This window comes from Pseudorca crassidens, chromosome 2, assembly GCF_039906515.1.
Source record: "Pseudorca crassidens isolate mPseCra1 chromosome 2, mPseCra1.hap1, whole genome shotgun sequence".
Lineage (NCBI taxonomy): Eukaryota > Metazoa > Chordata > Mammalia > Artiodactyla > Delphinidae > Pseudorca > Pseudorca crassidens.
The window spans coordinates 58,786,994-58,812,717 of NC_090297.1; the positions used below are offsets into that span (position 1 = coordinate 58,786,994).

A 25,724-nucleotide genomic window follows, 5' to 3' on the forward strand; every position below is an offset into this window, starting at 1 on the left:
AAGATTTTTGGAGGTGGGGGTGAGGAGACCAAATTATCATTCTTCTTTTTTTTTTAGCTGTGCTTTGCAGCATGTGGGATCTTAGCTCCCCAACCAGGGATCAAACTCGTGCCCACTGTATTGGGAGGGTGGAGTCTTAACCACTGGAATGCCAGGGAAGTCACTATGATTCATTTTTAATACAAGGATAATCTCAGACATTTTCCTTTTCCAAATGTTGATATTTATTACTGTTTTAGTTTGGAAAAAGCAATGTTGTACATGATAGAAATTAAAACAGTTCCAAGGGTATACACATTAAAAAAATAAGACTCCATCATATCCCCAAAATTCAGCAATCACTGTTTATCATTTCTTGTAAATACCTCGCAGAAATACTCTATGCAGCTTCTAACATATATCTACATTTAAATTTTAAAAGACATAAGAACGAAAAGACATACAGGACAGGATGGATAATAAGTATCCCAGTAAAACTGTTCCTTCAAACTCCACTTTATCCAAAAAGGTAATGATATATTTTATAACTCTCAAATGCACTGTGTACAAAGGCAATAAATGGTCTTGAGATTTTTGTTTTGTTTTAATTTTAAGGGAAAGGGAACTATTATCAATTGGAGGCATATTATATGTACATTTGTGCTAGGTACTTTATACATTTTATCTATTTTGAGCTCTCAAGGATGTCATGAAGGAAGTATTATCCCCATTTTACTAATAAAAAACCTGCAACTCAGAGAAGTAAATTTTTTAATATCACACAGCTGACAACTAATATAAACACAATTAGAACTCAGTTCTGCCTGATTCCAATACCCACACTCATTCTATATATATGCTAGATCTTACACATTATGTTTAATATTTGAATTATAAATATGGATATGACAGTTGATATTAGCTCAGTGGTTTAAAAATCCCTAATGAGGATCTGTACCTGTAAGTTCACCCTTCTGCAGTCTGTGATTAATACCATTTTGTACTTGACATTATAAAGCCATAAATATTCAGTAGAGTCAAATCCCTTTTAAAGAGAACATCAGACTAAAAAGAACTACAACAGAGGAGGCCTGCAGATGGCACTGCTGCCCATAAGTCATCCAAATCTAATTTACTAATAGTTTTTTTAAAAAATAAATATACAGTCATTTTAGGAATTATATAACACTGATTCCAAAAGTTAAACTTCCACCAACATCTGTGATTTATAAATTGTGTAATTCCTTCCAATTTATGATTTGATGTTGAAATTTAATTTTCTGTTTAATGAACTTAATAGCAATGCTTAATAGCCCTACAGCCTAGCAATAGGTGGAACATAAATCTGAGTGGAGGGGATACATGAATATTAAGCTGGGGAAGAGAAAGACATTTGGACTCTTTGCTTTAGCATAAAGTACTGCCTGACAAATCAGGTCACTTAATTGTGAGGAGACAGGTTGAAACTGCTAAATCTAAAGATGGATGCAGTCTTTAGAACTTCCAAGATATAAATCAGAAAGCTGATCAAAACCCCAAAATACAAAAGTCTAAGACACTGTACATAAGAAATAAGAATGTAGGTCTTTTCACTGTATTTTTAGCTTCACCATAAACTTTTAAGAAAAAATATTGCTAATCTCTAACCTTAGTCAATCATATAAGCTTTAGAAAAAAAGAGAGCCACTTTCTTTTGAGTTTTTGAGACACAGAATACTCCAAGATTTCACAGGGTTTTATGTGGTTGATAAGATTATAGGTGATTTAAACTTTTTCATTTCCAAATCACCTATAATGAACAGACATTACTTTTTAATAAATCAACAAATAATAAAGTAAAAAATAATCCCCAAACATCAATTCTTATAACCTCTCTCATAGTAACACAATCCCTTTTCTAGTTTGTTCGTTTTAATGCTAGGGATCCTTTGCAGTGAATATGAGGTGTTCTCCATAGAACCCCTCAGTGCACACTCATTCATTTCCCAGCTGTCAGGAATATTGGCTGCACTCCTCTTTAGGAACTGTGCTTGGCTGAAGGGAACTGCTTTACCCAAGGTTACACTTCCTCCCGAATCAACCCATATTCAGTGACTGGTTTACATGAAGGTACAAAGGCCCAGCTCCTTTTCTCTATTGTGGACAATTCTGAAGGCCCATCCCAGCTCCACAGCCTGTTCACTGGATCAGTTGAGGCCTCTGTTACAATTCTGTGGTAGTTCTTTTTCTTTTGCCCCATCCCCTGCAGCACTTTAAGTATTGCTCCTAAGTGTACCATCCAGTACACAAACATTTGTCTCAATATTATGGGTAACATGACCTTAGGCAGAACTAAGACTAGTCTTAGGACGCTGACTAAAATAGAATTTTGGATCTGGATCAATCAATGGCTGGCTTGTAATGAGGAGACTATCACTGGTGGTTGGTAGAGTACTGACAGTCCCTGCCAAAATTTTTATTAGTGGTGAATTGGCACCAATTCTCAGCCAAGAAAACAAATCTAAAACAATATCACTTAATTGTCTTCTGGTTTGCAGTTTTTTAAAAGAAGTCTATAATTCTTATTTTTGTTCCTCTGTATAAACTGCTTTTTCTCTGCTTTTAAGATTTTCCTCTTTATCACTAGTTTTCAGCAACTTGATTATGTGTGCCTTGTTGCAAATTTATTTTTGGGGGGTGGTTACTTGAGCTTCTGTGGGTTTATGGTCTTTGTCACATTTAGAAAAACTTCAGCCATTATTTTTGGTCAATAACTTTTATGCCCTCCCTTTTTCTTTCTTCTCTCATTTCTCATTTTCTTCTCTCATAGACTCCAATCCACATGTTACTCGGTTATTTTCACATAGCTCACTGAGACTCTGTTCTTTGTCTTTTTCAGTTTTGTTTCCTTTGTACTTTATTTTGGGTAGTCCCTATTGCTGTTTTCAAGTTCATGAATCTTTTCTTCTGCTGTGTCTAATTGGCTCTTAATTTCATTCCATGTATTTTTCATTTGGGGTATTGTATTTTTAACCTCCAGAATTTCTCTTTGAATCTTTTTTATATCTTTCATTTCTATCACTATATTCCTGATTTTCTTTATATCCTAGCATATATTTATAATGTTTATAATAACTGTTAAAGTGTCTCTAATTTCATTATCTGTCACTTCTGGGTATGTTTCTATTGATCGCTTTTCCCCCTGGTTATGGATTATATATTTTTTTCTGTTTCCTTGTATGACTGGTAATTTTTGATTGGATGCTGGACATTGTGAGTTTTACACTGTTAAGTGCTGGATTTTGTTGTATTTCTTTAAAGTATTGAACTTTGTTCTGGCATACAGGAAGTTACTTGAGGAGCAATTTGAACATTTTCAGGCTGTTTTTAAGATTTATTAGGGTGAGTTTATAGCAGTTTTTATTCTAGGGCTAATTTGGCCTCACTACTGAAGCACAACTCTTCTGAAGATGCTACCCAATGTCCCAAGTATTAGAAGTTCTCTATATTTTGGCTGGTGGGAATATGAATTATTCCCAGATCCATGAGGTACAGAGATTGTTTGGTTTACTGCTTTCCAGTCCATTCTCATTCCTTCCTTGGCTAGTTTTTTTTTTTTTTTTTTAGTACTCAACTGACTTACTTCACTGTGCTCCATGCCAATTAGTACTCAACAAAACCTTTAGACCACTGCAGATCTCTGAAGGTTTTTTTCTTTTCTTCTTCTTCTTTTCTTTTTTTTACTATCTCTCTCAGTCATCCTGAACTCTGATCTCTAGCTCCTTAATGCAGTGAGACACTGGGCTTTATTTTGGCTGCCCCTCCCTGCACTGTGGCCTGGCAACTGCCTGTAGGCAGTAATCTGGGGACAATCATAGGACTTACCTCCTTTGTTTTCCTTTTCTCAGGAATCAGTCTTTTATTACCTGTAGTTTGATGCCTAGAAACAGTTGTTGCATATACTTTGGTTTTCTACTTGCTTATGGAAGGATAAGTTAGAGACCAACTAATGATACAAAAATTGTTTTTACAATGAGCAAAAAGTCAAAACTACTTTCAAATGTCTTATACATTCTGTGTTCCCTCAGTACACATTTTGAGAGGTTTTCAGGAGAGTTAAAAACAGCTACTCTGTACATTTTTTCCCCCAGTTCTTAGAAAATAAGATTCTTAGTTAATACAAAAGCTAATTCTGAGATAACAAAAGATTCTTAGTTGCTATACTTTATTGTATTTAGAACTATTAAGTTTATTCCAGTGAACTGACTTTATTTCTTTAAATTTAGAGTTTAATATTAAAACCAGCAATCCTTTCTCTCCTAGAAGTTTCATTTCAACAATAACACCACATGCATATACATATACACATATGTGCTTTACCTTCAAAATCAAAAGGAGATATATCTTTGGGAGAGATACACAGGCTGTCAGGATATAAAATTCTGGATCTATTTTTAATTCTTCCAAAGATGGGGTAAAAAATATCGCCACTGATAGAATAGAAAAGAAAATATATTGTGAGATATGAGGACAGAGATTTGGAAGGGAAGGAGTTTTAATCAGCAGAAATCTTATTAAACTCATTATCAGAGGAAAGGACTTAGAAATTGAGCCTGGGCTTGCTAAGGTCAAGATTTAAATATATTGCTGCTTTAAATTATCTTAACAACCCAGTTAGGTAGATGTTATTATTCATATTTTATGGATGAGAAAACTCAGAATTTACATTTTCCAAGGACAGAAGCTAGTCAGTAGGAAATTCCTTGTATTGATACTTTCCACTACTGAGTGCTAGATAACTAGACAGTATATGAGAAGAGTGGATCACTAAATGACAACAATTAGCAGAAGCTGTTGGGAATGGTTGGTGGCAATAACTTCTGGGACCAGAACTACAATTCCCTGTGCATTGCCACAGATTTACTATTTCACACCCTCTCCCTTCAAACTTGCAATATCTTCCCCACCATGCTTTACTCTCAAGTGTTGACTCTGATTCTTATTTCCTGAGAAGGCAAAAGCAACTAGAAGATACTTTTTATAAGCACTCAACATCAAATCAACCCATCAATATTTGAAATTAAAGACTCTGCCCTTTTTTTCTGATACAACGGTATCTGTCCATCCTCTAGCCAAAGGTTAATAAGGCTTCTATTTGTGTAATGTGTCCTGTATGCTTTCACATATTCAAGGATATTGCTTCTGAAGATATTAATGCTTTCCTTCCTCATCAAATTTTCTCATTATATTAGACCAGGTATTTTCAACCAGTATGTACAATCAGAAGCTGTGTTTCATGACTAAAAAATAGTTTAATAAGACTCACCAGTTGTTCACAATTTTATTTTGGTTCCTTTCTGCTCAAAGCAATTGAGAGGACTGTATTTTTGCTAAGATCTCTTCTATTGTTATAATTCTAGGTATTTCTAGTATTAATTTCTAACATTTAATAGAGTGCCTATTCTATACTAGACACTGTGCTAAAAACTTCTCACAAATTATTCTATTTAATACTCACAACAATCCTAAGGAACAGGTACTATTATAATCTTTATTGTACAGATAAGAAAACTGGGATTTAGAGAAGTTAGATAACCTGTCTCAGGTTACACAGTAAACAGCACAGTAGGATTCAAATCTGACTTCAGAGTTCACATTATTAAAGTGTTACATCATGTATTTTGTAACCTCAATTGCATGCACATTAAGGGAGATCAAAATTTATATGTCTTTATAATATTTATATATTTAATATCAATCAATAAATATAAAATTAAATTGTTATAAAACCCACAATAGTTTTTATCTCAATATGCAACATAATTCACATTATTACATACCTTTAAACAGAAAAACTTTTAGTATACAAACACCTTGGGAAGAATTGTAATTCGCTTCAATATTTTTATAGCTAAGGTTTCTGGGCAAAAGATATAGTTATTTTCTGTCCATATTTTTAATAAAAATATTAATTTCAAATGGAACATTGTCATTTTACAGTACAACATTACACTGAAAAATCAAAACAGTCATTGAACAATAAGTGTCTATTACATCCCAGGCATTATGTATATCTTTACACTTACCAAATAGATATTAAATAATCTTCAGAAAAATGTGGAAGAATAGCTGCTTCAAGTTTGTACGCAGTTAGTCAAGCAGAAATTTGTAGAACCTTCTATTAAGATGAGAGGGATTTACACTTGGCATTTTCTTCCAATGAAATAATAAAGCCAGTGTGAAACCAGCTTGACATTTTATTTATGAAAAGTATTTAGGGCACTGATTCTCAAAGGTGGCTGAATATTGGAATCACCTAGAGAGTTTAAAAAATACTGAGGCCTATATGCCATCCCTTAAAATTTTGATTTACTCAGTATAAGGTAGGGCCTGAGCATGTATTATTTTAAAACTCTCCAGGTGATTCTATTATGCAACAATTTGAAAACACTAGCTTAGGAAATTGTTGCATAATTAAAAAGGTTAGTCTTCAGTTGAATGAATCCTCATGACTTGATTTCAGGGGGTGTATTGTTTTTTTAAGTATCTGGTAGGTATATCTCCCTTGATTAGGAAGCAAATACTTTAGGGAAGAGGTTTTCTGGTTTATTCGTCATTTTCTCTCCACATCTTGAAGAATGAAAGGCACATAGTAGTTGCTAAATAAATATCTTTTAAATGAATACGTGATTGCCTTATACTTCTTTCATATCTTTATATTCTAGTAGATTCATGAAGATAAGAATGCAAAAGATATTTATTGAAAAAATGAATGACTGAAGCAGTTAGGGTAAATGTTTAAGGCAAACCAAAGTCTTATAATATATATTCATATTTTAAAAACACATACATATATAAATAGATAAAAAGTAGCAAAAGAACATATGAGTGCAATATTTAGCAGTTGAAAATTAATTCATTGAATTTTCAAATATTCTTCACATTCTTACACTTAGAAACAAAAGTAATCCTAAACAACTAGTTCTTTAAGCTAACATCCATAAGCACATGCAGATAAGTTGTTTTTTTTTTTTAAAGAATTACGGCTTAATCTTGAAGAGCAAATGTCATTTTTCAAAATTCAAGTAAATGAAACTTTAGCACACATTATGATAGCTTTTCCAGATAGTTGTATAAAAAACAAAAGATTATTTCTGATTAAAATATTTGGTATCACCTATTGTCACTTGCTCTCCATTGAGATTCACTAGTTTCTCAGCAGTTTCACATTGATAAAAACTATTTTGGCACTTCGTTACATAATGTTCTATTTAGAAAAACCTTATTGATAAAGAGACTTCCTTTTTAGTAGCTGAATTCTTAGATATGGCTTCACTTACCAAAGTTCCACAAGTATTACATAATTTTCAATTCAATTAGTATCTTAAACTACGAAACTTTGGTTTTCTTAAAATTAGCATTGGTTGCTTGATTGTAGGTTTGTCACCAAAAAGTGCTGCTTCACTTTCAGAGGTTGGAAATCTTTTCTGATATATCAAGGGATATTCCTTCTGAAACTTAAAAATGAGGTGAGGAATTAGAGGGTATTTAACATTATTATCTGAGCTGAAGCCACTGGTCAACATTTTATAAGGATTCAGTGCCTTTCTCAAAGATGTATTACAGAGATCAGTATCCTTTCACTTTATTCTTGCTTCTCCCTCCACTTTCTCACACATGAAAGGTACCCTGTAATATTTCTTAGATTCCAGTTAGCATTAACATCTAGGATTCTCTTCTGCTGTTAATTCTCCTAAATTCCAGATGTTCTTCCTTCTCATTGGTAAAGGCTATGAAGGTCGCAAGGATCTAGTTAGTACATTTCATACTTCTTTGAGTGTCTCAGACCAGGAATTGGACTTGCCAGAATCATGTGGCTACAGGGTTTTGATGTAGAGCTAAAAATTCTAAATGGTAATGATGAGTCACTAAAAGTTACATATTATAGTCCTAAGTTTATAATTATTTTCCCAGGGTAATGCATGCTTTAAACATAAAACACTGGAAGTAAAGGAGAGTATCTGTTATTATGGTTATTATGAAAATTTCAGGACAGAGTAAAACCAGGCAGGTAGTCATACATAGCCTACATATATGATATTTAAAATTCAAAATATTAAAATGAGAAATTCGATTCTAAATGTCATTAAATAACAATCAGCAATAGCATATTAGAAAATATTTACGATTGAAACTTGTTCATTCCCTTACCTGTTTTAGTTTTTTCCTTTTCTCCTTCACAGGCAAACTCTTATTTTTAATAATATTCTCTAAAAGTTCTGCAACTGCAGCTTGAGAGGTAGAAACTTTTTGTTCATCAAACTCCTGAGCACTAATTTGTTTACAGTATGAATAAGTTGGCAAAGGAGCAATCACTCCATCTCCAGGATTTTTAATCTGTAATGAACAAAATGATACATACAGTCAAATCTATTAATTCTGGTCATGTTCCTATTTGGTAAAGGGTTCTTCTGATGGGTTTTAATACCTACTATTTTGCCACCAAACATTCAACACTTTAAGAAAACTGTATTATGCAGCAGAGTAGCAATAAGTCAGTAGGGTCTCAATCCCAGCCCTACAACCTACTAGCTTTATAACCATCAGAAAGTTATTTAAACTGGTCTTGGTCTGTCTCCTCACCTGTAAAATGTGAATGTACATGAGATAATGTATACAAAATGCTTAGCACACAAGTATTAAATAAAGGTAGCTAACACCATTAGAACCAATAACCATGGATTTTATTCTTTTAACTACAAAACATTAACAAAGTGATATTTTAATTCATCTTAAAACATTAACGTTTTGAAATGGTAATAAAGGGTTCATCTACTATTTTTGAGATGTAAGAGCATGGGCAGGGCCCATAACATCTGTAGACAAGGTGATTAGGAACCAAGATGGCAGAGTAGAAGGACGTGCTCTAACTCCCTCTTGAGAGAACACGAGAATCACAACTAGCTGCTGGACAATCATTGACAGGAAGACACTGGAACTCACCAAAAAAGATACCCCACATCCAAAGAAAAAAGGAGAAGCCACAATGAGATGGTAGGAGGGGCGGAATCACAGTAAAAACAAATCCCATAACTGCTGGGTGGGTGACTCACAGACTGGAGAACACTTATACCACAGAAGTCCACCCACTGGAGTGAAGGTTCTGAGCCCCACGTCAGGTTCCCAACCTTGGGGTCTGGCAATGGGAGGAGGAACTCCTAGAGAATCAGACTTTGAAGGCTAGTGGGATTTGATTGCAGGACTTCGACAGGACTGGGGGAAACAGAGACTCCACTCTTGGAGGGCACACACAAAGTAGTGTGCACATTGGGACCCAGGGGAAGGAGCAGTGATCCCAGGGGAGACTGAACCAGACCTACCTGCTAGTGTTGGAGGGTCTCATGCAGAGGTGGGCGGTGGCTGTGGCTCACCCTGGGGACAAGGACACTGGCAGCAGAAGTTCTGGGAAGTACTCCTTGGTGCGAGCCCTCCCAGAGTCCACAATTAGCCCCACCAAAGAGCCCAGGTAGGCTCCAGTGTTGGGTCTCCTCAGGCCAAACAACCAACAGGGAGGGAACCCAGCCCCACCCATCAGCAGTCAAGTGGATTAAAGTTTTACTGAGCTCTGCCCACCAGAGCAACAGTCAGCTCTACCCACCACCAGTCCTTCCCATTAGGAAGCTTGCACAAGCCTCTTAGATAGCCTCATCCACCAGAGGGTAGACAGCTGAAGCAAGAAGAACTACAATCTGGCAGCCTGTGGAACAAAAACCACATTCACAAAAACAGACAAGATGAAAAGGCAGAGGGCTATGTACCAGACGAAGGAACAAGATAAACCCCAGAAAAACAACTAAATGAGGTGGAGATAGGCAAACTTCCAGAAAAGAATTCAGAATAATGATAGTGAAGATGATCCAAGATCTCGGAAAAAGAATGGAGGAAAAAATGGAGAAGATGCAAGAAATGTTTAACAAAGACCTAGAAGAATTAAAGAACAAACAAACAGAGATGAACAATACAATAACTGAAATGAAAACTACACTAGAAGGAATCAATAGCAGAATAACTGAGGCAGAAGAATGGATAAGTGACCTGGAAGACAAAATGGTGGAATTCACTGATGCAGAACAGAATAAAGAAAAAAGAATGAAAAAAAAATGAAGACAGCCTAAGAGACCTCGGGGACAACATTAAATGCAACAACATTCGCATTATAGGGGTCCCAGAAGGAGAAGAGAAAGAGAAAGGACCCGAGAAAATACTTGAAGAGATCATAGTTGAAAACTTCCCTAACATGGGAAAGGAAATAGCCACCCAAGTCCAGGAAGCACAGAGAGTCCCATACAGGATAAACCCAAGGAGAAACACGTCGAGACACATAGTAATCAAACTGGCAAAAATTAAAGACAAAGAAAAATTACTGAAAGCAGCAAGGGAAAACTGACAAATAACATACAAGGGAACTCCCATAAGGTTAACAGCTGATTTCTCAAGAGAAACTCTACAAGCCAGAAGGGAGTAGCATGATATACTTAAAAGTGATGAAAGGGAAGAACCTACAACCAAGATTACTCTACCTGGTAATGATCTCATTCAGATTCGATGGAGAAATCAAAAGCTTTACAGACAAGCAAAAGCTAAGAGAATTCAGCACCACCAAACCAGCTCTACAACAAATGCTAAAGGAACTTCTCTAAGTGGGAAACACAAAAGAAAAGGACCTACAAAAACAAACCTCCCAAAATTAAGAAAATGGTCATAGGAACATACATGTCGATAACTACCTTAAACGTGAATGGATTAAATGCTCCAACCAAAAGACACAGGCTTGCAGAATGGGTACAAAAACAAGACCCATCTATATGCTGTATACAAGAGACCCACTTCTGACCCAGGGACACATTCAGACTGAAAGTGAGGGGATGGAAAAAGATATTCCATGCAAATGGAAATCAAAAGAAAGCTGGAGTAGCAATACTCATATCAGATAAAATAGACTTTAAAATAAAGATTGTTGCAAGAGACAAGGAAGGACATTACATAATGATCAAGGGACCAATCCAAGAAGAAGATATAACAATTATAAATATATATGCACCCAACATAGGAGCACCTCAATACATAAGGCAACTGCTAACAGTTATAAAACAGGAAATCGACAGTAACACAATAATAGTGGGGGACTCAAACACCCCATTTACACCAATGGACAGATCATCCAAAATGAAAACAAATAAGGAAACAGAAGCTTTAAATGACACAATAGACCGGATATATTTAATTGATATTTATAAGCATTCCATCCAGAAACAGCAGATTACACTTTCTTCTCAAGTGCGCACAGAACATTCTCCAGGATAGATCACATCTTGGGTCACAAATCAGGGCACAGTAAATTTAAGAAAATTGAAATCATATCAAGCATCTTTTCTGATCACAACGCTATGAGATTACAAATAAATTACAGGGAAAAAAACGTAAAAAACACAAACACATGGAGGCTAAACACTACATTACTAAATAACCAAGAGATCACTGAAGAAATCAAAGAGGAAGTCAAAAAATACCTAGAGACAAATGACAATGAAAACATGACGATCCAAAACCTATGGGATGCAGCAAAAGTAGTTCTAAGAGGAAAGTTTATAGCTATACAAGCCTACCTCAAGAAACAAGAAAAATCTCAAACAATCTAACCTTACACCTAAAGGAACTAGAGAAAGAAGAACAAACAAAAGCCAAAGTTAGCAGAAGGAAAGAAATCATAAAGATCAGACCAGAAATAAATGAAATAGAAAGAAAGAAAACAATAGCAAGGATCAATAAAACTAAAAGCTGGTTCTTTGAGAAGATAAACAAAATTGATAAACCATTAGCCAGACTCATCAAGAAAAAGAGAGAGAGGACTCAAATCAATAAAATTAGAAATGAAAAAGGAGAAGTTACGACAGACACTACAGAAATACAAAGCATCGTTAAGAAACTACTACAAGCAACTCTATGCCAATAAAATGGACAACCTGGAAGAAATGGACAAATTCTTAGATAGGTATAATCTTCCAAGACTGAAACAGGAAGAAATAGAAAATATGAACAGACCAATCACAAGTAATGAAATTGAAATTGTGATTAAAAATCTTCCAACAAATGAAAGTCCAGGACTGGATGGCTTCACAGGTGAATTCTATCAAACATTTAGAGAAGAGCTAATACCCATCCTTCTCAAACTCTTACAAAAAATTGCAGAGGAAGAAACACTCCCAAACTCATTCTATGAGGCCACCATCACCCGGATACCCAAACAAGACAAAGATACTACAAAAAAAGAAAATTACAGACCAATATCACTGATGAATATAGATGCAAAAATCCTCAACAAAATACTAGCAAATAGAATCCAACAGCACATTAAAAGGATCATACACCATGGTCAAGTGGGATTTATCTCAGGGATGCAAGGATTCTTCAATATACACAAATCAATCAATGTGATATACCATATTAACAAACTGAAGAATAAAAACCATATGATCATCTCAATAGATGCAGAAAAAGCTTTTGACAAAATTCAAAACCCATTTATGATAAAAACTCTCCAGAAAGTGGGCATAGAGGGAACCTACCTCAACATAATAAAGGCCATGTACGACAAACCCACAGCAAACACCATTCTCAATGGTGAAAAACTGAAAGCATTTCCTCTAAGATCAGGAACAAGACAAGGATGTCCACTCTCGCCACTATTATTCAACATAGTTTTGGAAGTTCTAGCCATGGCAATCAGAGAAGAAAAAGAAATAAAAGGAATACAGACTGGAAAAGAAGAAGTAAAACTGTCACTGTTTGCAGATGACATGATACTATACATAGAGAATCCTAAAGATGCCACCAGAAAACTACTAGAGCTAATCAATGAATTAGGTAAAGTTGCAGGATACAAAATTAATGCACAGAAATCTCTTGCATTCCTATACACTAATGATGAAAAATCTAAAAGAGAAATTAAGCAAACACTCCCATTTACCATTGCAACAAAAAGAATAAAATACCTAGGAATAAACCTACCTAGGGAGACAAAAGACCTATATGCAGAAAAGTATAATAAGACATTGATGAAAGAAATTAAAGATGATACCAACAGATGGAGAGATATACCATGTTCTTGGATTGGAAGAATCAATATTGTGAAAATGACTATACCACCCAAAGCAATCTACAGATTCAATGCAATCCCTATTAAATTACCAATGGCATTTTTTACAGAACTAGAACAAAAAATCTTAAAATTTGGTTGGAGACACAAAAGACCCCAAATAGCCAGAGCAGTCTTGAGGGAAAAAAACAGAGCTGGAGGAATCAGACTCCCTGACTTCAGACTATACTACAAAACTACAGTAATCAAGACAATATGGTACTGGCACAAAAACAGAAACATAGATCAGTGGAACAACATAGAAAGCCCAGAGATAAACCCACGCACCTATGGTCAACTAATCTATGACAAAGGAGGCGAGGACATGCAATGGAGAAAAGACAATCTCTTCAATAAGTGGTGCTGGGAAAACTGGACAGCTACATGTAAAAGAATGAAATTAGAATACTCCCTAACACCATACACAAAAATAAAGTCAAAATGGATTAGAGACCTAAATGTAAGACTGGATACTATCAAACTCTTAGAGGAAAACATAGGAAGAACACTTTTTGACATAAATCACAGCAAGATCTTTTTTGATCTACCTCCTACAGTAATGAAAATAAAAACAAAAATAAACAAATGGGACCTAATGAAACTTCAAAGCTTTTGCACAGGAAAGGAAACCATAAACAGGACGAAAAGACAACCCTTAGAATGGGCGAAAATATTTGCAAACGAATCAACGGAGAAAGGATTAATCTCCAAAGTATATAAACAGCTCATGCAGCTCTATATTAAAAAGAACAAACAACCCAATCCAAAAGTGGGTAGAAGACCTAAACAGACATTTCTCCAAAGAAGAGATACAGATGGCCAAGAAGCACATGTAAAGCTGCTCAACATCACTAGTTATTAGAGAAATGCAAATCAAAACTACAATGAGGTATCACCTCACAACAGTTAGAATGGGCATCATCAGAAAATCTACAAAGAACAAGTGCTGGTGAAGGTGTGGAGAAAAGGGAACCCTCTTGCACTGTTTGTGGGAATGTAAATTGATACAGCCACTATGAAGAACAGTATGGAGGTTCCTTAAAAAGTTAAAAATTGAATTACCATATGATCCAGCAATGCCAATACTGGGCATATACGCAGAGAAAAGCATAATTCAAAAAGATACATGCACCCCAGTGTTCATTGCAGCACTATTTACAATAGCCAGGTCATGGAAGCAATGTAAATGCCCATCGACAGATGAATGGATAAAGAATATGTGGTACATATATACAATGGAACATTACTCAGCCATAAAAAGGAATGGAATTGGGCCATTTGTAGAGATGTGGATGGATCTAGAGACTGTCATACAGAGTGAAGTAAGTCAGAAAGAGAAAAACAAATATCGTATGTTAGCACATATATGTGGAACCTAGAAAAATGGTACAGATGAACCGGTTTTCAGGGAAGAAATTGAGACATGGATGTAGAGAACAAATGTATGGACACTAAGGGGGGAAAGCGGTGGGGGGGTGGAGTGGTGGTGTGATGAATTGGGCAATTGGGATTGATATGTATACACTGATGTGTATAAAATTGATGACCAATTAGGACCTGCTGTAGGAAAAAAAAAATATGTAGACAAGAGAAAGAATTGTAGGGGATAGTTATAATTACAGTAAGTCATGGCAATATTAGAATAGTATGTATAGGAAGAAATATGAATATGTGTGTTGGGCAGCTAAGGACTGAATATAGCAGACATCTGTTGTTTTTGGTTGCTTAGATTCCTTCTCTCCTTATAAAAGTTCTTCCCATTCTACTCCAACTATCCTTACCTTTCGTGAAGAACAGATTCTTCCCTAATCTATGTAGAGCCACTCAGAGAATGGGCCCTCTCTTCAACCCACTCACCCTCAACCACCTAGAGAATGTGCATTTAATCTAGATTTGGCCACTCTATGTATATACCATTAACTTTTCAAATTGGAGGTGAGGAATGGTTTTTTTTTCCCTTTGGATGGCAAATATAAGTCTATGACTCAAGAGCTTTAATCAGCCATATCCAATCATGTGAAGGAGCCATTTTTCAAATATAGGACCGAAATGGAAATAAGTGATGAAGGGATGGAAACAGTCCTATTGCTATTTGAATATCCATATTCTGTCTACATTCTTGACTTTTGGAGGTTATTTATGTGAGCTGATAAAGTCTCCCTTTCTGATTAGGCTAGTTTGAGATGAGTTTGCCACTTACAACTGACTAATGCAGAGAATTTTAAGACTTAGAATACATACATGGCCCTTTCTTAAGTAGTCAAGATGTTTCTCCACTGCAGTCTGTAGGTAAGAGGGTACTTGGAGAATTTCCTGTTGATGATCCATCAAGAAAGAAACTAATCGTGCAGCAAGAAGCTCATCAAGATCTACTTCTTCAGCACAGCGTAACACACACCGAGAGAAAGTATGTATCATCTAGAAACGTTAAAAGATGTGAATTTAAAAACTTAAGGTTTTATATAAATTAGAATACCAGTAATTTCTAGGTAGTATTATGCTAAAGGATTGAGATAAAGTGATAAGCAGACTTCAGCTTACAAAATGAGGACAATAACTTATTACATTAGAAAGAATAAAATGCCAATTTTTTTATAGTGCTTGTTAAGTATTTCCTTAATATAAATTCCAAATGATTACAGAAGGCCTAGCTTTTTCTTCAGTTTTGTCTCAATTTTATCACTAAACACCTAGGTTCCATTAATACCATACAAATATGGTGCTTAAAGACTGTTAGAGAACAGTGACTTATTAAATTAACCCCATAAAAGCACAGATTAGGAGAATATATAAACACAAGTGGTTACAAGGTTGGCATCATTTATCTTTTGAAACTGGAAAACAGTTTTTAATGCTATTCTATTAGTCTTTAAAAACAATTAGTACATTGTATTTTTCAATTCCATCATGACAATCTTCAAATCCTGGGGTAAATTTTGTGTTTCAAAACTAATTTACTCTCATTCATGTCCATATAACCCACCAAATATAAGACACACACATGTACACACGCACACATAAACACTCACACACCTCATTCTAAAATAATTTGAATATCAGAATTGTATTTTAAGTATTTTGCACATAATAGATGGTGAGCATATTTATTGAATTGAAATATTTTTGGTCTTATTCCTACATGCCTGGCAGGTTTTCCTATCTTCTTCCAATGCTCAGTCCTCAGCTTTTATTCTTTGTTTGCTCAGCTTTATAGAACTCATTTACTCCTATAGCCTCAACTACCACTTTTACAAAAAATATACTTTCTGCCCTAATATTTCTTCACCAGATTCATTTCCAACCTTCTGTCTGTAGGATAAATTTCACTTAGATATTCTATAACCTGAATCTCAAAAAGTGTAAAATCAAAATTACCTCCTTCTTACTCATATCTCTCTAAATATCTTTTCCTACAAACTTCCCTATGCTTTTTAATGATGCCACAGTTACTTAAGAATAATTCTTCCTCTTTATATTAGGTATGTCGTTTTATTAAAAAACTGTCCTTAATAAGTGGAAGAACGGAGCTTAGCTACAGATTCCTTGCTACAAGAACAATCTGTAAATTGAAGCTGTGCTCTGAGGAAGTGGCAGCTCTTTATAGAAAGACAGAGAGAGAGAGAGAGAGAGGAAGAGAGAGATAAAGAGAGGGAGGGAAAGAGATATTAGAGATACTATTTCAAGAGTTCATTTCCAGTCAACATCTGCATATAAATGCCTTGTTTCCCTCACCTTCATATGGAGCCTAAGACTGCTTCACAGTACCTCTCCCAACTTCCTGCCCACAATGACAAGCTATCCTAATTCACATAACACATCAAATACAATTTTCCCACTACTACAATATCTGAAACACTTTGACTTACTACACATGAATTTCCCATTAATTCTTTATTTCACAGGGTTATAGTGCCCTTTGGCTTTCAACAGTGCCTACATCTCCTCTTCCTTCCCCACCAAACAGAATTGGCTCTAGGCAATATAATATGGTCTGACAGTTAACCACTATGAAGTGATACAGCGTGAGTGAATAGGCAAAGTCCTTAGGTAAAGATCAAGATGTGAAAGTATAAAAGACTGGGCACAAAGGATTAATGCACCAGTATTCTGCTGCTAGGAAAGGTTAGACTTTCAAAAGCCTTTTTTTAACTCAAGAATCTAGGATTTCAAGACCATGACATGACTTGAGTAGTATGCTTAGATGGTTTGGTCTTCTTTCTTTCTTTTTTTTTTCGGGGGGGGGGTGCGGTGCAGTTTATGAACTGGACTTATTCTTTCCTTAAGAAATCAACTTACCAGTGACCTTGTACCCATTGCATCATGAAGTTGGGGCATATCAACATTTTGACTCATTCGCGAAATCATGCGCATTAAAAGTTGAAGCCGTCTACGATTTGGTGGGGGAAGTAACAAACAACACAACTGTAGTGCATCGATGGCAACCCTCTCTAAATGAGGTTGTAGCAAACCTAGAAGGCAAATTACCCCCCAGAAAAAAATCATCAATGACACTAGCTGCTTTCATACTACCAGCATATAGTTATATAAAGAAGGCAAAATAATATTTTAATATTTCGTTTGACTATTCCCAGAAATTTCCACATTCTTCAAAAGCATGGTAAGATACTCATTATTTTCTTCATAACCCATTGGATTATGAAGGATTGAAAATCCTTCACTTATTACAAATAAAGTGACTCAGAATAAGTGCAATTTAAGGGAAAGAAAAGGAGTGCTTTAGGTAAGTAGAATAAATCTTGGTTATGCCATGACAAGTCTTTTACAATATGAAACTTTCCTTCTGGAGGGAAAAAGTAAAGCAATTTCAGAGAAGAAAAGCCAGGTAAGTGAAACAGGGTTAGTAAACACTAAAAGTTAACATTACATGCGTTGAAAGCATCAACCTTACTTTGTGTGCCAGTCAACATAGAGGAAGCTGGAGGTAAAGAGTTTTCTGAAAGTTCTATTGTACTTTTGCAGAGTCTTTTATTGACTGTGGTACTAGACTCTCCGAGTTCACCTTCCATAGCTGTTTGCACACTTGTGCTGCCTTGTCCAAGATTTGGTTTCATGATAATTTCAGCCACTGGCATATTAATATAACTATTCCTTCTTGTACTACTTCTTAAAAGTAAACTCTGAGATCTACAAAGCTGTTTTGACTTGCACTTTCCATTACATAACTCCTCTTGGTCTTGAACGGTCAAAGTAGAGGTTCTTTTAAAACCAACACAGAGTGGTTTTTGAATACTTTCCTCTGAATGAAGATGCATTAGGGATTCCTGTTTGGTCTCAGACTCTAAAAATTGTTTATTATTTTGTCCTTTTATGTTCAGAACAGATTGATGGAAGACACTGGAGACCTCTTTACTTGAACTCCCTGGTAAATCTATAATTCCTTCTAATGAATAGCACCTTGGTTTGATGCTAGAGGATAGAACATGCATACTACTTAAGCCTATTAAATTATGACAACTTCCTCCCATTATGTCATTAACACTGGCTCTTCTGTTTTTTAAATTAACTAGCTGCATTTTCTTAGCATAGTTTTCTTGAAATCCTTGATCACTTATCTGCAGTCTCTCAGTAGTATCTGATTCTTCTTTGTTTTTGTCTTTATGAAGCAGACTGAGAAGAAGACACTCAGTTGATTTGAAGGAATTCAGACTGTTTAAGTGAAGGATTTTTGAAGACTGTGGATCATCTTGGATTTTATGTATCCCACTGGGTCTATCTGAAACTGTGACGTAGCCACAAACAACTACCAGGAAATGAAACAAAAATTAAGATGCAACTGTATGACAGTGGACAAAAATAAAACAAAAACAAGAGTAACGTTAAAAAAACAAAGCATCACTATAGTACATATTGTTAGTATAGTACAAATAGCAGTTGCTTAATTCAGAAGCCACTTAAATAGGACACATGCAACATTCAGTTACAAAGTGCAAGACTCGAGGTTTTCCAACTTGTGATGAAAATAACTTTAAAATTTATTTCAACAATCTAATTAAATGGATTCAGTCAAATACATGAAAAAATATCTACTTTCAGTCTACAAGTATTAGAAAATTCTTAATTATAAGACAACTGTAGTTTAATAAAACATATATATCATTTTTGTTTCTGGTACCTGGTATAGAACTCCTAAACCCCATGGAATTTCCAGTGACAGGAGTCTTTTGTTATTCACAATGAGCCTATTAGAGCTAGCCTCAGTTTATGCTAATGAGGTGACTTAGGCTTAGCCCTTCTTGGAAGGTTGGAACTTTTAGCCTTACCTCAGACCTCCCTGGAGGGGGTGGTGGGGTAGTGGTGGTTGGTGGAGGTCAGACTTAGTCAACAATGAGCAATGATTTAATCAACCATGCCTATGTAATGAAACCTCAGTTAAAACTCTGAAACAACACAGCTATGGGAGCTTACCAGTTGGTGAATACATGGACACGCTTGTGGGGGATGACATTCCTGGAGAGAACATAGAAGCTCTGCACAACCCTTACCCCCATTCCTTGCCCTATATATCTCTTCCATTTGGCTGTTCCTGACTTGTATCCTTTATAATAAACTGGTAATCATTAAGTAAAGCACTTTCCAGAGTTCTGTGAGCCGTTACAGTGAATTATTAAACTTCAGGGGGTTGTGGGAACCCCTAACTTGGTAGTTAGCCAGGCAGAAATGTCAGTAAACCTGAGGACCTCATTTGCAGCTGGTGAATGAAGTGAGGGCAGCGTTGTGGAACTGAGCCCTTGATCTCTGGGGTCTGAGCTAGCACTGGGTAGTTAGTATCAGAGCTGAAAGACTTTGTCCTCAACTTTTTGGGGTCTGGGTTAACTCTGGGTAGTTAGTGTCAGAAATGAACTGAATTGTAAGACACCCTATTGGTGTAGAGAATTGGTGTTGGAATGGTATATTTGAATTACTGGAAAACAACATAACAACAACCAGAGTATTCCTGAAGTTTAAAATAATTTATAGCCTGCCACCTTCATGTTTACCTATACTTTTAGATCTTTTAAATTATGGGGGACTTGGAAACTAATAAAATACATTTAAATAATAAATAAAAATCTATACATACCCAAAATGTTCACAAATAATTCATAATATTCAAAGGTAAGTAGAGGTTCAGGGAGATCTAGAAAATAATCTGCAATTGTTCTGAATACATCTCGTTCAAATCCAACATAAGTTGGATTATTCATATCATTACTTCTTGGCCCTAAGTAGAGGCAAAAAATAAAAAAAAAAAGGTGAAATATAATTTATTTTAAATATAGTTTTTAAAGATACTTATAAAAAGCATAAAACATATACTTATTTCATGAAGGAGTTATGTTTAACAAATTGTCACAATTTAAAAATTTAAAGGGTTGTGCATATCTCATTCCTTCTCACCATCTTTTCATTAGAAATCACTGCAACTATTAGCATTTTGTTTAATTTTAATATTTATATGACTGAAAAATTGTATATAAAGCAAAATTTGAAATATATTTTAAAAGCATCAGGACAGCTTATTTTAATGGGATTTTATCACAATTCATTTTATAAAGCAAAGATTATTTGGATTATGCAAATAATTCTTTCAAATTGTCTTTTGTAAATTTACATTTTTGTGATTAAATTCTGCCTGACGTGAAGCATACCCTGAATGAGTTTAAATAATATCTTTACATCGCTGTTCCATTAGCTTAACATTATTGAAATAATCATGTCTACTCATTAGTATTTTCCTCAGAAATATATTCTGATCTTATGTTACAGGTGAGGAAACTGAAGCTCAGAGCAACTTGCTCAAGGTAAAAGAGGTTTGGTGGCAAAGCTAAAATTAGAATCTAGAGCAGTATAAAGCGAGAGCAAGTCACAGGATCTTGAGGTTTAATAGCATTTAAAGTGTGGTCCATGGACTACATAATCAGAATCATCCAGTGTACATATTAAAAGTATATATAATCTCCTCTAAACAGTCCAGAATCTATCAGAATTCCTATGGAGCTAGGAATTACTGATCTAGAAATGTTTGCTTCTGGTTCACAAATTAAGTAGTTTCCTAACACGGAGCTGGGCATCTTGCTGTAAGAATCTTCTGAGACATGATTTAAAAAAAAAAAAAAAAAAAATCCTGACATACTGAATCGACTGAATCTGAATATTTGCTGAGTTTCTCTAGCGACTGTGATATGCACTCAGATTTGAGAGTTACTATGTTATCTTTCAAGTTAACACACATATACACACTTAATAGCTTAAAGGCTAATAAGGATTTTATGTGGAACAAATAGACAATTTTTCTGAGGAGGATATAAGAAATATTCTTAATATGTAGAATAAAAAAATTGATAATCATTAAAAGTTTTCTAAGATAGAAAATACTTTACTGGAATTAAAAACACAGAATTTACAGTTAGAGAATCTAGGTTTGAATACATAGCTCCTTATGTATCAGAAAAAAAGACTCTCTAAGCCTTAGTTTTCTCTTCTAGAAAAAAAATTATGAATAGTATACTGATCTTTGATTCCTGTATGTCACAGGATTACAGTGGGGGATTAAATAACAAACAAGTTAAGTAAAAGTCTTAATATTGCCTCTGGCTAGACATATTGTTGTTAAACTGGAATTTAGTAAGCTATATCTTGGTATCATTTATGTGTAATGTGGACTGAGAAGAAAAAGAAACAAATCCCTAAAGATGGGGCATCAGAGAAATCCCTGGAAGTATGCTATCTGAGTTGCTAATCATGAGCCAAGGTATGAGAGAGAAGGACAGTTACGTAGCGAGAAGGTAGAAAGAGAATCTCGGAAATCTTTAGCTTCTGATCAAGATCTTTATCTTGAATTGATAACTTTTTTCTATAACTAATATTATTTACTTATTGTTAGTTATCCTGTTATTTTGTCATATTGACACCCAGTGGACAACAAGGGAATATATACTTACCCTGAACATTAATAAAATACTAATTTTATAAAAACTAGAAAAATACTTTTGTAACAAAATTATTAAAATATAATTTAACTTTTGATGATTTAGAAGCATACACCTCTGCATATTTTAAAAACTGATTTTCGAGAGCAATTAGGGTTTTGTACTAGAACTAGGGTCTTAAATTATAAAACTCACTTATCACTGATCACTATGGAAAAAACTTGAAGAATGAAATGCTAAAAAATGATCTGATTAATGACAGACCATTTTTTTTCATAAACATAAAAGTCCCATTAATATATCCTATGGAGTAGAAGCATGTCATGAAACACCAAATGTTGAAGCCGTGTACAATGGCAAGGGGACTGAAGTGGGTTTTATAAGACTTCATTTCTGACGGAAACTTTCAACTTACCAGCTGCATTACTTAGAAGTTGCTATTTGAACTCTCTGGACTCACTAAAGCAATTGATGTAGATTATACCTAAAAATCCTCTGAGATCCTCTAGCCTATGATTTTATGATTTATGAGAACTGAGTCATAAATGACGGGCTTGGATTATAAAATCACTATCTGCATAGAAAAAGTTAAGGGCTCTATAACACACTCCACATGCAAAGAAGTGTAATCAGTTCTACTAGATATTCATTTAAACATCAACAGAAAGAATATAATTTAATTTTATCAGGACTTTATAAATTATTAAAAATAATTCCTTGCTTCTTATTAAATATTTTATCAATATAATACACACACACACACACACACACACACACACAGTTTGTTTAACTTACAATTTGCTAGGCACTTCATGGCAGATAATACCCAGTGAGGAAGGTCATCTACACAAAAAATTAATAGTGTTCAATCATACAGTTATGATGATAGTATATTTAAAACTTAACACTTATTATATTATATAATTATACATACATGTATGTATACACACACACACACACACACACACACACGTATGTGTACCAGCAGGATTAAAAATGATTACATATTTAATAAGACATAGGGCCAAGACAGTATTTTACAATACAAGTTTAAAAAGTTAGCTATGCTATTTGAATATTACTGATTTGAGTGAGACCTATGATTGAAACAAGCTATATTTGAATATTAAGGTACTTTCGCAGTGAGGCTTGCTTAAAATCTTTCAATTGCCACTATGTGAAACATGACACATAAGTGTAGCATTTTTTTGACACAAACACAAAAACCACACATACATTTGACTTGAAAAGTTAATAGTTATAAAGAATAGAAAGCTTAGATGGAGAGCATATAATCAAGTTATTTTAGGTAATGAAAGATACAACTGGTCCAAAGCTACAAGCATACACAACATAGTTCTTAAGTTTTAACATTTACTTTTTTGCTCCTACAATTAAACCCTCAAAGTTCTTGCCCACAAAAAGAAACTCAAAGTAATGCATGTCAATTAATTCTACAGACAGCAATTGATTATAAAAAAATGAGCCAACATTTTCAGTAAATTTATTAATACATTTCCTGTAAGCTTTCCAATACATCTGGCTTAAATTATTTCCCCAATTTTCCTATCTTATATCTGAAATCAATATATTATATAAACACATATATAATACAAAGCCAGATTTCTTTAGAATACTGTTCATGAGAGTTTTGACTTATTTTATAGGGTGTTACTTTGGTTTTGTATGTATGTCTTGACCCCTTTAAATTTGTATATAACTTCTCATGTAAGCTCCAGGAAGGCATGGACCATTTCTCTCTTGCTCATCACTAATCTTTAGCATAGTGCCTGGCACATTGTAGGTCCTCAATAAAATGTGATTAATCAATAGTTTTAATTATATTTGCATATCTTTTGGATGCTTAACCCTGTCATTAAAAAAAAATCATTCAGGAATCCACCTTAAGAGCTAAAATAAGTGTGAATAATATTCATTTAAAAATTAGCCCACTATGATTACTAAAGCACCTCTGATAAATCAGTAGTCTCCCTGACGTTCTCTCAACTGAAGTATTCTACTTTCTACATTTTGGTCTCTCTTTATCCCCACAATAGCTGCAACCTTTGTTAGCATGTTTAAAATGATTCCAACTTCTTTTATTGATACCAACCTGATTTGTCTTGCAGTATAACTACTCCGTGCTTACTTGTATTGGTCATGTTGTACATTATACATTGAGGAATTACTTGCTTGGGATTTATGACTTCTTCTAGGGATGACACACCTAAAATTGTTTGCAGGCTAAATAGGAGAAAGAATACAAACTGTTTTTCCTCCATAAAATAAGTGGAATAGAATACAAATATGAAAGAGTTTGAATGGAAAACAAACAAAGCTTTTGGAATATTTTTCTTAAATCAACCTCTAAGACTTATATTAGTATTTACTTTAAAATATCTTAATAACCGTTGCAGGATTCCAATATAGACCCCAAACTAGAGCTACAACTTTGAGTCAAAGAAAAAGCAAATTATATTGAAAACATTCTACTTCTATTGTACCAGAACTATCGCAAGAATATTTATTAAGAAACACATATACAGGTTAAATTCTAAGCTTTGCGAATTAATTTGTTCTTCCTCAACTGCATATCTTGATGAAAATATCAAATTAACATTCTAAACACCTCAGAAACTTGCTTATAGCTTAGTTATAGCTTACTAGATCAGAATAACATATCTCCAAGCTTCTTCAACATCTTTCTGGCTTATTTCTCTATTATCAATGGAGTTTTCTTGATGTTCATTGATTATTTCACAGCTCATTTTCTCTGCATTTTCCTGAAAAAAGAATTACTTTGGTTTAATATGGTATGCTCACATTTTGGAGATAATGAACTGACACCACTTCTAATATTTAGTAATTCTATTAGTATCAGCCCATTGTGGAGCTGTAAGGTGTCACTTGAAGAAATAATGCAATATATTGTAATAGAGCTTTCGGTTTTGCAGCTTCCTCCACCACCCTCAAATTAATTTAAAACAAAACATGCTTAAATTATACAAATACTATTTCAAGTACGTCCCACTACCATTTTTATTTTCGTTTCTGTGAGTTCCAAACAAATTTACACATACATTTTTAGAATATAATATAGTTAAGAGATTCCAAGTATTGGCTTCAAATATTAATCATTCACTTTTAATGATTCTATTATTAAGCACGTAGTAATTATATTTAAACTAGTAAAGGATGTTTTACCTGAGAGAAATGTAATCCATGCTTTTTAGGAGTTCTCCGAGATAAGTTTCGTAATTTAAAAATACTATCTTTATCTTTGGAAAAGTTCTCTATTCTGTTTTTTCTCAATTCTGGATGCCTTTGTGGAAGAGTTTTAAGTGGAGAATTTGCAGGAAATCTGGTTTAAGAATAATATGCAATTAAATAATGTGAGATCATAAACAAACTTTTAGTGCCATTTATCTTAAAAATAACTTAAAAAAACTGGATTTATTTACATTATCAAGGAATGAATCTTCTACATAAATTAATTTTCCCATTAAACCTTTAAAAGAATTTTAATAGTTTCCTGCTTTCTTTAGTAAACTGTATGTATTTCAAAGATACAAAAAAGTACAGAAAATAATATAAAACAACATCCACATAGGTAACCATCAACCAATGCAACTATTAACATT

The 25,724-nt window shown here is 34.3% G+C and overlaps 1 protein-coding gene and 1 long non-coding RNA gene across 5 annotated transcripts in view; one reads left to right on the forward strand and one right to left on the reverse strand.

Annotated features, from left to right (window-relative positions):
- LOC137218856 (uncharacterized) overlaps window positions 1–19,988 on the forward strand; it is a 40,109-nt gene extending 20,121 nt beyond the window's left edge. The window contains exons 2-4 of the long non-coding RNA XR_010940892.1: window positions 15,436–15,560; window positions 18,490–18,536; window positions 18,778–19,988. This is a non-coding gene — a long non-coding RNA (uncharacterized lncRNA). The remainder of the gene's footprint in view (window positions 1–15,435; window positions 15,561–18,489; window positions 18,537–18,777) is intronic.
- DEPDC1 (DEP domain containing 1) overlaps window positions 82–25,724 on the reverse strand; it is a 30,830-nt gene continuing 5,187 nt past the window's right edge. Inside the window, exons 3-12 of one of the 4 annotated variants that reach the window (XM_067726534.1) lie at window positions 25,288–25,444; window positions 24,748–24,866; window positions 24,197–24,327; window positions 22,879–22,926; window positions 20,235–20,375; window positions 18,063–18,914; window positions 17,450–17,622; window positions 15,395–15,571; window positions 8,170–8,355; window positions 82–7,475 (exon numbers count right to left, since the gene is read on the reverse strand). In XM_067726534.1, coding sequence (XP_067582635.1) covers window positions 7,335–7,475; window positions 8,170–8,355; window positions 15,395–15,571; window positions 17,450–17,622; window positions 18,063–18,914; window positions 20,235–20,375; window positions 22,879–22,926; window positions 24,197–24,327; window positions 24,748–24,866; window positions 25,288–25,444 — 2,125 coding nt within the window. In that variant the 3' untranslated portion in view covers window positions 82–7,334. The remainder of the gene's footprint in view (window positions 7,476–8,169; window positions 8,356–15,394; window positions 15,572–17,449; window positions 17,623–18,062; window positions 18,915–20,234; window positions 20,376–22,878; window positions 22,927–24,196; window positions 24,328–24,747; window positions 24,867–25,287; window positions 25,445–25,724) is intronic. The other 3 variants (XM_067726533.1, XM_067726535.1, XM_067726536.1) reach the window with 3 other exon arrangements.